General features: G+C 39.4%; 1 protein-coding gene across 1 annotated transcript in view; it reads left to right on the top strand.

The window, feature by feature from the left end:
• Positions 1–12,407, top strand: part of neurl1aa (neuralized E3 ubiquitin protein ligase 1Aa) — a 39,376-nt gene extending 26,969 nt beyond the window's left edge. Inside the window, 2 exon segments of the mRNA XM_051070890.1 lie at positions 7,785–7,934; positions 8,983–12,407. Of these exon segments, the coding sequence (XP_050926847.1) occupies positions 7,785–7,934; positions 8,983–9,224 (392 nt within the window). The 3' untranslated portion in view covers positions 9,225–12,407.
• Positions 12,408–14,270: the final 1,863 nt, after the last annotated feature.

The raw sequence follows: 14,270 nt of genomic DNA, 5'->3' as shown, positions 1-14,270 counted from the left end.
GCAGTACTAATTTAGGTCTGGATGCAGTTTTACATTACAAGCACCTCTAAACAGGCAGGATATATCAAGATGAAGTTTTACATCCCACCTCACTTTTTGCCGCTCATATTAAACATTTATAAGCATCATATTCGCATTCAGTACATTGTTTGTAACACACTATAATGTAGCTTTGAGCAGATTTTAGTGTTCATTAATGTCTATGTTGATAACTCCCCCTATGGGCAGCCATAAAGTGGACACTGCTGTATAAACAGCAGCACAAGATGCTCAATAGAATAGTCAGGTGGAACAGCCTCAAAAAATCATGACAACCAGTGTCTCACACAAATTAACACTGAAATTTGGAACTGTTTCCAATTGAAAAGACATCCACAGGAATATGGTGGACATAACAAGCTCCCATATATTACCATATTACATTGTGCAATTGTAGTAGTTCATTAAAACTTGAACTTGTGCTTCATGAACATTACTTTATCTCCCTCCTGTGATTGGATTAATGAGTGCAATTTGTTCTTTGTGAAAAAATCTCACTTGAAAGACTAATTTATGGTGGAAATAACCAGTGATGTGTCCAGGGTCAGGAACTTACAGATCAGGGTATTGATCTTCATTTGGCTGGGTACAACACTTGTGAGAGCTCCATGCTTAATTCTCCTACTCCCTGGGGTTGAAATCTATTTCTATAAGTGTTCAATGCTCTGACAGTATGCCAATTTAGGCAAACCACTTTTCTCCCTCTGGAAATTACAGCCACAGTCATGATAAGTGTGAAAGGGTCAAGAGGGAGAGAAAGAGTGAGGGAGCACATAGTATGTCCCAACAGTTGTCTAGAACCAGGAAGTGTCTATACACATTTGTAGGATTAGAAAAGAAAAGTAGATGCTCTGTCACGACCTGGGAAGATGAAAAACAGGAAGCAAGCAGGCAGAGGTGGAGAGAGGCTGCGGGAGGGAGGGCTGTGACCTGCACACAGCGGGGACGACATGATGTCTCTGCGGGGTGGACACTTTGCCTGTCGGTGGTGTGCCGGGACACCTGCGGTTTGTTTACCCTTTTCTAAATGCTGATAATGACAGGGAAGTGGGAAAGGTGTGCGGCGGTTCTGGCCCTGCACTTCATTTTGCTCTACCAAGCATATTGCCTTCCCACAAGGTGCAGGCAGCTGGGGGAGGGAATAGGGGGGTGGGGGGTGGGGGGTGTACTCAAGAGTCTCAACAGTGGAAGACAGCTCTGTAAATGGCTCTGTAAATCTTCATAAATACCATTGCAAATGGCTTTTGCTCTTACATCTGTCAAGGAAAGATGGAAATATCCTGCTTAAAGGAAGGGGCCACACAAATGTACACATGCATACAAGACGCTCTTAAAACCATCATTTTTAAATAGTTAAAAAGTTATTATTCTGTATTTGCACAGGTACAGCAAAGGCTTGACAGTAAAAAGGGAACTCTTTTGTCAGATGTATAATGCAGATTGGCATGTGCAGCAGTAAAAGTTGTCTTGTTTGTCTCTTAATGCAGCAGTTAAGAGGCATAACAGCCAAAACAGCACCAGCCTTTCAAAGGTGTCAGAAGTGTTTGTCCATGGAGGAAGAGGCATCTATAAATACATCCTGCTTTTCTTCAGTGACAGCAACGGAAAAGGAAACAGAGGTTAAAAGAGGTTAGACTAGACATGCAAGAGAGAGCGCCTCAACATAAGGCTTATACCTGTCTCTCATCAAAAGTCGTGAAATATAATGTGACACTCATGTTAAACTTGTACCATTTATATATCTGTCAAGTCTATTCACCTCTCTGAATGTTCAGCCTTAGGCTCACTGTGTTTACTGTGGAATAATGTTGTCCTCTGATAGCTTGACCCACTTAACATCAACTGACAACAGAGTAACCATGACAGCCATGTCAATACAAACACAGTGAGCTTCAATAAAGCTCTGATGTGTTGATAGAGGCTGTCAGTGATTAATTCAGAAAATGCCAAAATGGTGGAAATTCATCTCTCATGCTTTGCAGCCTCCTCTTTACCTTCAGTTGGTTTTTGGGTTGGCAAGAGTTGTATTCATGTTTTCCACTGCACAAAAGCATTAAGCATTGATGGTACAGTAAGCAGATCCTGTGTTATCTCTTATTTTACCAATACACCAGTTCCATTTTGGCTCGGCAACTGTGCACAGCAGACCACCTGGCTTCTCTATATGCACTTCTAACAACCATTTACTGAAACCAGAGAGACTTGGCAGCAAAAAAAAAAAAAAAACAGGAATAGCAGAACAATGAAACAGGTCTTATCAGAGCAGATCTTGGAATTCCCACTGAGGTGTGAATCATCTTTACGTTCCAGCTGCTTCAAATTAGGAAGCATCTCTTATCTCGCGGTTGGAACACTTGATCTATTGCTTTGTGTTGACTGTCGAGAAATTCAGCTTTTCAATTAAGCTGAATTTGAGTCATGTCTGCTGCTTGGAGTGAGGGATGTTAAACTTGAAAGCTTGGCTCTCCCAGTGGGCTCCTGCTCTAGAGGATGGCACAGAGACATCTCACTTCAAACAAAGCACCAAGTAATGGACCTTTCTAATGGGAACAGGCATACTCAAACAAATACATCAAGGCAGCTCAGGTCAGCCAGAGTGCTTGGACAGGATAATGACACTGGATCACGCTGATACTGCATTAGCTCTATTAGTTGTGTCTGTGGAAATAAAACTTATTTTATTGTGTTCAATTATTTATTCTCTGCAATATCCATACGTCTTAGTGTCAGAATAAGTTCTGTAGGTTCATCACTACAAGTGTCCTCTTTCACATTGTTTTCATGTGTCATATGATATATTGTTATTATAAAAGTATTCATTATAGCCACTTATAACCACTCTCAAATCAATCTAAGATGTATTTTTTCAGCTGTGCTGTGAGCTGAACATGCATGCATGTTAACTACTGGTTACATTATTCTCAATGTGCAGCTGAAGCAGACAGAGAACTGCTGATTAGTTTATTAAACTGAACTAAAAGGGAAGTGGAAGGTTAGAATTTCACTCAGTCTTCTGCTGATTTATAATGGTGACGCCAGGGGCTCACCATTTCATTAGGATTTATCCTTCGGAGTCTGAAAGGTCACACCAGTCTGTCCAGTACTTACAGAGATATAGTACATAGTAAAAAGCAAAGTGTTGGACTGACAAACTGACTGAATGACCAGATGCAGTCACTAGAAACACACTTTTAGCATGGACAAACACTTCCTATATATGGGTGGTTTAGTGTGACAGACACAGGAACTGACAGAATCTGTGCTCCATCAGATGTCCATGCCAAGACATTTCACCCACATTTTTACCCACACAGGTACATCAATCACAGACTGCATATCAACATAGAGTTTTTCTTTATTGTCCAAAAATCTCTTGTTAGCCTGATTATTTCAGAAAAAAAGCTGAAAACAGAGCAGCTGACAGTTGAACTTTGAGAGAGAGATATTGAGGGGACCTTGTGCCTTGTGGCATGGAAATAGGACACCCATCCAGTGACCCACTTCGCATGTATTATAGATTCCATTAAAATGTCAGCGCGCTCATGCTCAAGTGAAGCGTCTCACCACCCACATCCTCATACACTGCAGCTGCCACACTCCTTTCTCCTCCGCTCCTCATCTTCTGTCATCTCAGCTGGTCTCTTCTTGTTGAGATTTTTTGTTGTTCCTACCGTTTTTGTGCTACCTACCACTTTCTGGTTATTACACATATACCCATGCTGCAAACAGGCTTTCTAGTCATCTGAGATAAAGTTTAAAGGGCAGTATGTTCAAATGAAATTACCTATTCTATCATGTGTGCATGCTCCACTTAACATTCTCTGATTCTATCTGTTCAAAAGTGGGGTCTGATAAAAAATATAATTAATAGACTAAAACCACTTAAAAGTCTTCTCTATCTGATAGTAGTGTCTGTAGGTCGTCATCTATCTGCAAGATCTGATGATTGGATGATTAACTAAGATTTTGTTGTTGCATAAGTGTTTAATTAATTTCACACCCCAGGAAAACAGTGTCAGGTCTTAAAGAGGAGACAGTCCATCTTTCACACATGGCTGTTGATTTTTGTTAATGATATTTGATGGCTTTATTATGCAGGGTGAATAAAGGATAGAAATCAGAATGGAAATCAGAATGAAAAACAAGTTATGCCTGATAATCATTTTTAATTTCAGAGCTTTTTTCTAAACCTTCAAGCACAATCTTGCTCTGACATCATTTTCTTTTTGGCCCTCTATCTCTCTAGGCAGACTGCATACATGTATACATGCATTCCTACACATACATTGAAGGATACACTCTAACTGCTATACCTGATAAAGAGATAAACAACTCACAACTGTGTCCTCTGTCCAAAACAGCTCTTTTGTCTCTTAAGATAATATCTCTCAGACAAAAAGAGACTATTAACTTTTAATGCAGCTGCATAGCTATGTACTTAAACTACTACCTTTCTGAGCTGCTTTTCCTCCAATCCAATCTAAACACACACCAAAAAAAATACAGCCTAAGTGCACTTTTGTCCTGATAGCACCCAGAACAAGAGATTCTCTGCAATTAAATTAACAGCCCCCCATTCTGAAATGTTTTGTGTTTGAAGGTGGAATTTAACTGAGGAAATGTTCATGTAAACCAGTGACCAAAATCTGTGTCTCACACAAGCCTGAAGGCTGTCAAGTGAATCTTATACACACAAACATGCTCTTGCACATACGCCCCCAATCCTTGCCCTCCACCATCCCCGTCATCCCCACCCATCTCCCTTGTCACATACCCTGCATAGCTCCCATGCTTTAAAGAAGAAGGCTCTCTCCATAGATGTGCTGGGTATGTGCTAAAGATGGATAGATGGTTGGGTGATTAGATGAATGGATGGAAGTAGATAGCAGTAGATATGATGCCACAGAGTTGCAGCCTAGCTCCCACAGCTGTTCACACAGGTCGGTTTAATCTAGTGGTGAACAGGCGGGATCAGGGCTAGGCACCACAGTCTCCTGTATCCTGTCTCAGCTGCCCTGAATGGGCGGTGCCCTACCAGGGGGATTAACAGGGAGAGATAGACAGAGGGAAGGGGGGGCTTAAGTCCCACAGGCGAACCACTACAGGGCCTTGGCGTGATAAATAATGATGGTTTGATTTTCAGCCTTTCACATGTTGCACATGTAATTGCTGGGGTTTTCTCTGCCTGCCATGAGTTCTTCTTGATTCTTAGCCTAGGCATTAGGATCCCCATAGGAGGTCACAGTTTAAATCCTAAACATCACAAGGTGGTTAATACAAGAGGAAAGGAAAGAAGAAAAAAAAAACACATTTAGTCTACAAATGTCATTCAAGTGCTCCTCTAATCTTTGTTTTTTTCCCCTTGTAAATGACTGGATAACTGAACCATCCCAGGATGTTTATTCAAGACAATTATTTAAAAACATTGAAGGAAAAAGTCAGTCTTTGGTTGAACTGGACAAATCAGTGATGAGTGAGGAACACAAGAAGACGTTTCTTCATTTTAAGGAGTCACAAGTCAAAGAAGGCTAGGAAGCACTGATTGATAGGATCCCCATTAGCTGTCTTTAAATGGACTGAGGTACAGACATACACACAGAAAACACAGGGGGAAATGAATTAGAAGTAAGAAAGAAAATTGAATGCAAGGAAAATAATATTCAGAAAAAAAATGGAAAAAAGAAAAGATACAAAAAGATACATAAAAAGAGATACCATGAGACCATACCATATATTTAAAACACATAAAATATGTATTAGTTTATGTTAGTAATTTGTTGATCCTTGGTAACAGTTTTTAATCTGAGGAGTCTTTATCAACATTTCTGGTAAAATGTTGATGTGAATTTACTGTATTTAAAGGAAAACCATGGCTTGTTACATCTTAGATTTTATTCTGTTGCTGGCCATGGATTCTATCAGTTTTGACAGTAATGTACCACAGTGACTGCCAAGATCTTGGAACATGGCGATATCACTAAACATTGGTCCAACGGGTGGAACAAGTTGCAGCATTCAGAGAGAATGAAGACAAGTGCTGAATTTAAAACTGTCCATTGTAAACATCCAGCACAGCCTAACTCCCTGTTTCAACTATTGCCTAACACACTTGCTGTAGTTATGTGCATGGATGGTTTTACTGACGTCTGGTATGGGTGTGTTTACTGTAGGTTTTTACTCCAAACAGAGTAGTTTAGATAATCTGGGAAAACTTTAGAGAATACTATTCCTCATAAACAACTTGTTTGGTCTTGACAGGTAGTCAGGATAGATTGGAATATGTTTGAATGGCAGATTACAACAATAAATTATGGGTTTGCTCATGATGAAGCAGTGATTTGTCGGTGGGTTTTCCCACCTTTAGTCCAGTGTTTACTTGTAACTGGTGTTGTATCTGTACATAGACAACGGGTTGACCATCTCACACATACAGTCTGGATAAGGATAATGGACCTGCCCTGCTAAACACGTATTCACTCACAGTGCCCCAAATAACCTGTTACACCATGTTACACACTGTAAATAAACACACGCATACTCACTTGAAGGCACCAAGGGCCTTGGGAGCACCAAGGGAACCCCCGGTATGCAAAACAAAAGAGATTCTTTACTAAACCCCTTCCACATCTGAAATGCCACATCAAACACGTCCTGATGTAGAGTTGGGAGCAGAAGTGACATGATGGTACATCAACACTGACAGAAACACTGGGGCAGTTAAGGGACAGTTTCTCTAAATTCCAATTACCCATTGTAGGCTTGGCCTAGTGACATAGGTGTCTGTGTGTTGGCCCTGGGCATCAGTTGGATTGATCAGCCTGTTGGTGCAGATGGCAAACAGAGAGATGCAGCCTGGCAAGCTCACTGGGACATCGTTAGTGTGGAGCTGTCATCATTATGTTACTGGTCAGTGTTGATGGTGACTCTCCTACACCAGATGACTCTGGTTTCACACTTTTCCTGTCATTTGGGAAGAACAGGAGAATAGACACCATGAAATGTAAGATTCACCACAGCAGAGTGATGCTTTTAGAAACAAGCAGGTCCTGAAATAGGATTGTTAAATATCTAATGTGCACACAGCAGCTGATTTCCGATGCAGTTGTTAGTGTGCTATTTTTTGACAGCAAGCTTTGGGGAAGGTAATTAAAGTAATCTGCATTTATGTTTAGAGGCAGCAAAGCATTTGATGGGAATTCTTTGTGGATGATTACACGCTTGCTCTGCAAGACAGCTAATTTGCATCTTAATTTGTTGGGTATTTTGGTGTCTCTGCACTACCTGTGATAGTAAATTATTAAAGTTATTTTAAATGACAGAGCATACCAAAATTAGTTTGACATTGCCTGCAGAAAACCTTCATGAAGCTTTTGTGTTATGTTTTTTATTTGTAAAACAATACATCTTGCATATCTGTGCTGATACTGCATTTTGGATAAAATGGAAAATGTGAAGTTTCACTAATTGGTTTGTTTTGTTTTTTGTTTTTTGTTTTTTTCTGTAACATGCTAGCAAAAAGTTGCTCATTTACAGATCCAATAATGTATTTCTAGCTTTTGGCTTGCTACTTTCTCCTTTGCAGCATAGTGTTAGATCATGTTATACCGGATGCCATGTGAGACTGTCTGTGTTTTGATGATCATTAACAATGACAGTATCAGGCTCCACTAATGTCACAGAGCCAAATTCCACTATATTCCAATACTAGTCCTATCTGACCCTCTGTTTTTATCTGCTCTGACTAGGTTCCACTCATGTTGGGGATCCGCGGGCCGCATCAAACCCCAGCTCGCCATCTTCTTCCCCGCACACCCCCAGTGCCCTGGGCAGTGGCAGCTCTGATCCGGTCCTGAACGGAGGCCTGTGCTCTGCCGCGTACTGCAGCTCAGCAGGGGGTAGGTACACCCAGATAGGGAGCTACTGCTGCAGAGGCAGAGAATCAATCACCCCACAGGGGACTGAACGGAGGCCATTATAGGATAGTGAGCAGATGTCATCCTGCAGTAGTTAGGAACAATGGCCAGCACTTCATAGTCCCACCGCTGCTGCAGCTGCAGCTGGATGTAGGAAAATGTTCAGCATGTGCTGTTATGTCACATGTCACACTCTGTTATGTAAATGGGCCTGATGCAGTGTGCCTCTCCTTTGAAATAGTGCAGGAAATAAACCTGATATAAAACCTCCTACACACAGTTGTTTTTTTAGCCTGATAATCAGACTGAATTGCCATTTGGTTTCACTTTGTTATTCAGTTGGATGTTGTTATTATGTTAGCTAATGTCCTGCTGGTGGAGGGAGCTATTTTGTATCTCAAGTGTACAAAATGTACTAAAATTTAATGAAAATGGTGGTAGTTGGACAAATACATTACTTGTTCCCAAGTGGTTAAGAACAATAACAAGTGACAGTGACAGAGCTAATGTGGAAAAAGTTGACATGTTAGCTGCACCAGTTAACTCCTAAAAGAAATATGTTTATTTAATAGATGTGTTTTCCGTAAGTTGGCTCACAGTGTCCTGTCACTTTTTTTGATCATTGTCTGTTGCAGTTTTTTTGATAGATGTAGCAGTAGCTAGCTAGCTATGTAGGAACATAGTGTACCAATCATCAAATAATAAATTCAAATTCATTTTTAAAAAATTCTACAATAAGCAAAAACAGCTGTCAACAAGCACAACATAAGTTATTTTAATTAATTAATTGTTGTTTTCTCACTAATCCTGACAGATTTAGTATTTTTGTTTAAAAATATAAGGTGAAAATATACTAATATATACTAATACCATTAATATATTAATAATAAAAATAAACTATCATAACAATTTAATTCTGTTTGCATCTAGCAATGTAAAAATTCTTGTATATGTTGTCATGTTTAACTTTACTTGGCCTCTTTTCTTTCTTCGTCTTTCCTTATTTACATTACATTCTGTTTTGCCACAGGTACAACCCCAAATTCACCAGTCAGCCTCCCCAAGTCACCTACGTTCCCATCAGGGCGCGGGCCTTGGTCTGACGAGTGCTCTATCTGTTATGAGAACATGGTGGACACTGTCATCTACGCCTGTGGGCACATGTGTCTGTGCTACACTTGTGGCCTCAAACTCAAGAAGATGTCCAACGCTTGCTGTCCAATCTGCAGAAGACAGATCAAAGATATTATCAAGACCTACCGCAGCACGTAAGGGGGGCGGTGGCAAACGGACGGACGGCCTCCTTCAGAACTGCGAAATGCCAGAGTCATGGAAAGAAAAGTCTAACTCAATGAATGTGACCTCTGCTGGTACTTTGATTTGGTATTTTCATACAATTACTGTTGGTTGGTTTTCTTGCATGACCTTTTCCAAAGCTGATACCATTTCACCGGGAAGGTCTCTTTCACTTTAGAGTCGTTTGTCGCAGTCTCCCCTGCTGAGGCGGCACTTCAAGTTCCACTTAGAACGTTATTCTTGTCAGAAGTGTTTGCTCTCTCCTGGGAACTCTGAATACTTTGAAGACGAAAGAAAAACTCAACCAATTCTAAAATTCTCTTATTTGTTGAGTCATGTTGTAAGAATTAGGGACAAACACTCATTTGCACCAAAGCAAATGAGTCTCTTTGGGGCTGAATGTCTCAATAATAGCTCTTTTAGAGGATGACTGAAGCTCTGAAATATGCTGTCAACCTGATGGATATTTCAGACTTTGCCAGTCAATAAAATAGCACACCCGCAGCAGGTAATCAGTTCAGTATGTCACAACTTGTGTCTGTGTGTTACTGAGCATTGGAAGTGAGAAGTCAGTTTGGCATTGTAATGATGAAGTGATGGATTTCTATAATCGTCGTGGTGATCAGTTAGTTATGTGTTTAGAGATGCAAGGCGGTGCTGAGTATATTACGTAGGATTGTTACTAGTATAATCTAATGTACCTTTATGGTCGTTCTATTGCAAGTGTCAGTGGTTGCTATATTGTTGTGCTAGCTAGCTGCTTGCTCTGCAATGTGCACTGAAATCGGCATCGTCCTCTCAAAAATACCCTGTTACTGACAGGACTGTTACTGAGAGGACAAAGACATTCATTGGTTCAAACTATCTACAGACCTGTGTCCGCTCAGCAGACTAAGCAGCTCCGATTTCTCGAAAAGAAACAGGAAGTGGAAACAAAAATACCAGTAATTTGGATTCTCCTCAGGGCCAATGATATTTTTTTAAAGATGTGAATATTTTCCCAGACTCTACCTATAACCATGCCTAATACACTGTGAGCACTCATGACGAATTGACAGATCCTCAAAAATAGCTCCCATAACAACAGTCAAAGGATTGTTGCCATGGTATCAGAAGCCACTACAGATACAACACAGCCTCCTGCCTTAATACACGGAGGGTTCATTTGTCACATGCAGATGTATCATATTCTATTTTTTTTTTTGCCATTTTCCAAAACCCCTGACAAAATAGTTACCAAATAATGTTGTTGTGTGGCGCAAACTGTCACAAAACTTTCACTCAGTGGAGAAAAAGCACACAAATTTAAAGCTATTTTTGTAATATAAATCCATGACATTTCCAATATTTAACTATTAAAATTTATAAAAATCTTTTGTGACAGGACTTTCACCAGCAGCAGAGATCCTTTACAAAAATCAGTTCAGCGGTAGGGGTAGAAAACACTCATATTTTGAATATTTGTATTATTCCTATCCCCTAATTCCAGTATAAAATGTCCTGATACATCCCCCCACAAATTTCACCTGTAAATACTAAAACTCAGCAGTAAGCCATAGCTTATTATATGATACCATTCAAAGCTTAGAGGCTGTCTTTTTTTAATGATATTGTACTTCACTTTGTAGATAATCAACAAATGGGGCTTGAACCTATGCTGCTATGGTATTTGCCAGCTGTCCTTTCTAGGCAAGCGCTGACAGTGATGTTTCACACACCCCTCCTCCCACATTACAGTTTGATTATGCTACAGCTTGAAGTGTTAATTCACATCTGAATGTTAACTTATGTATTTAGAGAGATAAATGATTTTTATCAGTGCGCTTGAATTGAAAAAAACAAAGAAAAAAGTTTTGTCTGTGTTTTTTTTTTTTTTTTTTAAGTTTGTTTTGGATTGATAATCAGGATTCTAAGATCTGCTTTTTCTTGTTTCTCCAAAACCATGAGAACCTAAATTTATTCTTGGGTTTCTTGTACCTTGCAGCAATAAGTTATATTGCAGTACACAATCAAAACCTCATTGCTTTGGGGTGCAAGATGTAAACTCTTGGTTTTATTACAATCCCTGGATTTCAAATATTTTGTTTTGTTTTGTTTTGTTCTTTTTTATTTTTATTTTTTTGTAATTTATCTTCTTGTGTGTAAGCCCATGTTAGGGAGCCCTAATACCCACTTGTATATTTATAGCTTGAATCATTATATAGTCTGAAAGCCATCACTGTATGGTAATGATAAATGTCACTTTATAAAGCTACTGATTGTAATCTTGTAAATGTCTAGGCCAGCATTGCTCTCTGAGATTCAACAGTGGCGTGTTTTTATTTTGTGCAGACACTCTGACCAAATAGAAAAATCACCCCCCCCCCCCCCTTTTTTTTTTTTAATACATTGTATAAATGTAATTCTCCTGTGCAAAACCCTGTATTCATTTTTGGGCTTTTTCAACATTTACATCCATCAGTCTTTGGACAACATCAGTTGATAAAACAGAAATCACAGCTCATACCATGCTAAGTAACTATTTGGCTTTGGATGTAGGTTTTCACCTTTTAATCAGTTTAAATTCAACAATTTAAATGTTTTATTATCTTACGTTTGTACCCAGAATCACTCCACACGCTCCTTGAATGTTACTGATCTTGTATCATGTATATTTATTTGTCCATCACTGATGTGTGGACCAATTCCTCCAGACTTGCTTTTCTTGTGTGTTTGCTTTCTTCTACATTGCCACTTTACTATTATGAGTCCTCTGTGTCTGGCCAGTCACACAGCAGCACATTTAGAGATTCTCTCTGTAGATCTTAGTACTTTTTTGTCATGCATGAGTAATCTCTCCACCCAGCGTGAACATTGGGACCAACAGTAGACAAGCATCAGATTGGAACGCTGTTAAGTGTTCGTGTAGACAAGGGCCAGTGGCTAGAAATATGATATAGAGCTCCGTTTGGCCATGTTGTGACAGCAATCCTGTATTTTCTTTCTTCTTCATTTTTCACAACAAATGATTGTTTGTGAGCTCTGTTCAGTCTGAGTCGGATGATTGTGGTTAATAAACTTTCCAGATGTGTTTGAGCAAAAACTGTTTACTTCGATAATAGAAATAACATTTACACAGATACATAGTTGAAGAAATTCTATTTTACACACATTAATAGGTTTGTGCCTTAAAGCATTAATTTATCTTTTCTGCTAACAAGTTCTAAATAAAACACTGACGATTTATAACCTAAAAGAGTTGTTAGGGCTAAGTGTTAGTATATTTGATGACTTAATAAGATGGATTTGAAAATATTGAGCATTCAACACCGTATTAAAGGATAACTGCATGGAACAAATATCTTTGGAATCAGTGCAGTACTGAGCAAGAGCAGTGTACCCGGCCACCACAAACCACTGCAGCAATGTAATCCAGCGGGCGTTTGTCCATGTCAAAATACATCCACTGACAGACTCAGATTGTTATTCTAAGTGTCTGACAACATTATGGAAAGGAGTTTTTTACTAAAAAGTGAGATTTAACCAGAAATATCACTATATATTGCTACCAGACTCCACTGACAAAATGAGAATTTTAGTGAGTCAGAACACAGGAGCTGCTGGAATGCCACATCCTCGATCACTTACTTTCTTTGTGTTGTTGCGTGACTTTCAGTGGTGGAAGAAGTATTCATATCCTACACAAATAAAAGTACCACACGTTCTGGGGAGTTTGGAGCCCAGGTGAGCAGCTTTGGCTCCTGGTTGTGTTCCTCGAGACATTTCTGAGCAGTGTGGTGGGAACATTACTCGGCTGGGGAGGCCCCTGACATTGGGGAGTGTTGCCGTTCCTCAGCATTGTGTTATATTGAGATGATCGATGATCACTTTATCCACCAGTGGTCATAATGTTATGGCTGATCGGTGTATAACTATGAAGGACACTTACCGATGCAGTTCCTGCAGTGACTCATTGTAAATTGCCAGTCACACAAGTGGCTGTTAGCTGAAGTTGTACTAAACCAGATCCAGCTGGAGCAACAACTTATCAAGACATCATTAAATGGCCAACAATTGAAAAGCTTCAGTCACTGCGAAAAGAAAAATAAACAGGCTTATAGATGTAACTGTGCCTTCAATAAGACCTCAACTGTGATGATCTTGATTGCAGCATCAGGAAATACAAACCTCTGACAGCAGCTTTAGCAGATCAGGAATAAGCAACACTTTAAAGCTGCAGACTGATAAAGCTCATTGGCTCTAAGCACAAAGTTTTTTTTTTTCTTTTTCAAGGAATTAATCATGCAAATGCTTGTGTTGAGTCAAAGTAGAATTTTGTTTTTATACAGCACATCTTTCCTGAATTACTACTTAGTCTGTTATTCTTTTTTCTTTTTTGTACAGGAAGTTAGTGATTGTGATATTTTATCAGTGTCAAAAATAAAATACTTAAGTTAGCAAAGCAATCACCATGTAACACAGATGTAGCAGCCATTGTCCTTTGAGGTGTGGGTGAAACACAATGACAAGTTATCTGGCCCTGTTACATCATGCACTATGGCCTCTGCCTAAACCACAGCTGCTGAGAGGTTTCACTGTGACAGGTAGGAGACAAGTACAAAGAATACAACCAACTTAAAAACTCAAGTTTTAAATGTGCTCCTACTAAAATGACTGCACTATATATTCATGAAAAACCTCATCCACATGTCTCTTCAGTAGCAGTCCGATAACCATCTGTCTATCTGTGTCTGCAATAGACTGATTCATGACATCTACAGATAAAAGAACTGAATAAAGAATATGAATGAGTAATAATCTCATGAAAAGAGAATTCCACATCTAATATGATTCATTGTTCAACTGAGCATTCATAACTCTGCCAGAGATCATCATCCTTCAATGTTAACATCCAATATTACTAGCAATGCTGTATAGTGAAGGTAAAAAGACCGATCATAATAGAATTTCATTTCAAGACTCAATGTCAGTGTACATATTGAGTTTGTAATGTGCTGGTCTATTCGTATGAAAATTTCTGCC

The sequence above is a fragment of the Lates calcarifer genome, linkage group LG5, assembly GCF_001640805.2.
Source record: "Lates calcarifer isolate ASB-BC8 linkage group LG5, TLL_Latcal_v3, whole genome shotgun sequence".
Classification (NCBI taxonomy): domain Eukaryota; kingdom Metazoa; phylum Chordata; class Actinopteri; family Centropomidae; genus Lates; species Lates calcarifer.
Note: the sequence above shows the minus strand (reverse complement) of the source record. Positions and strands in the feature narration are given on the sequence as shown.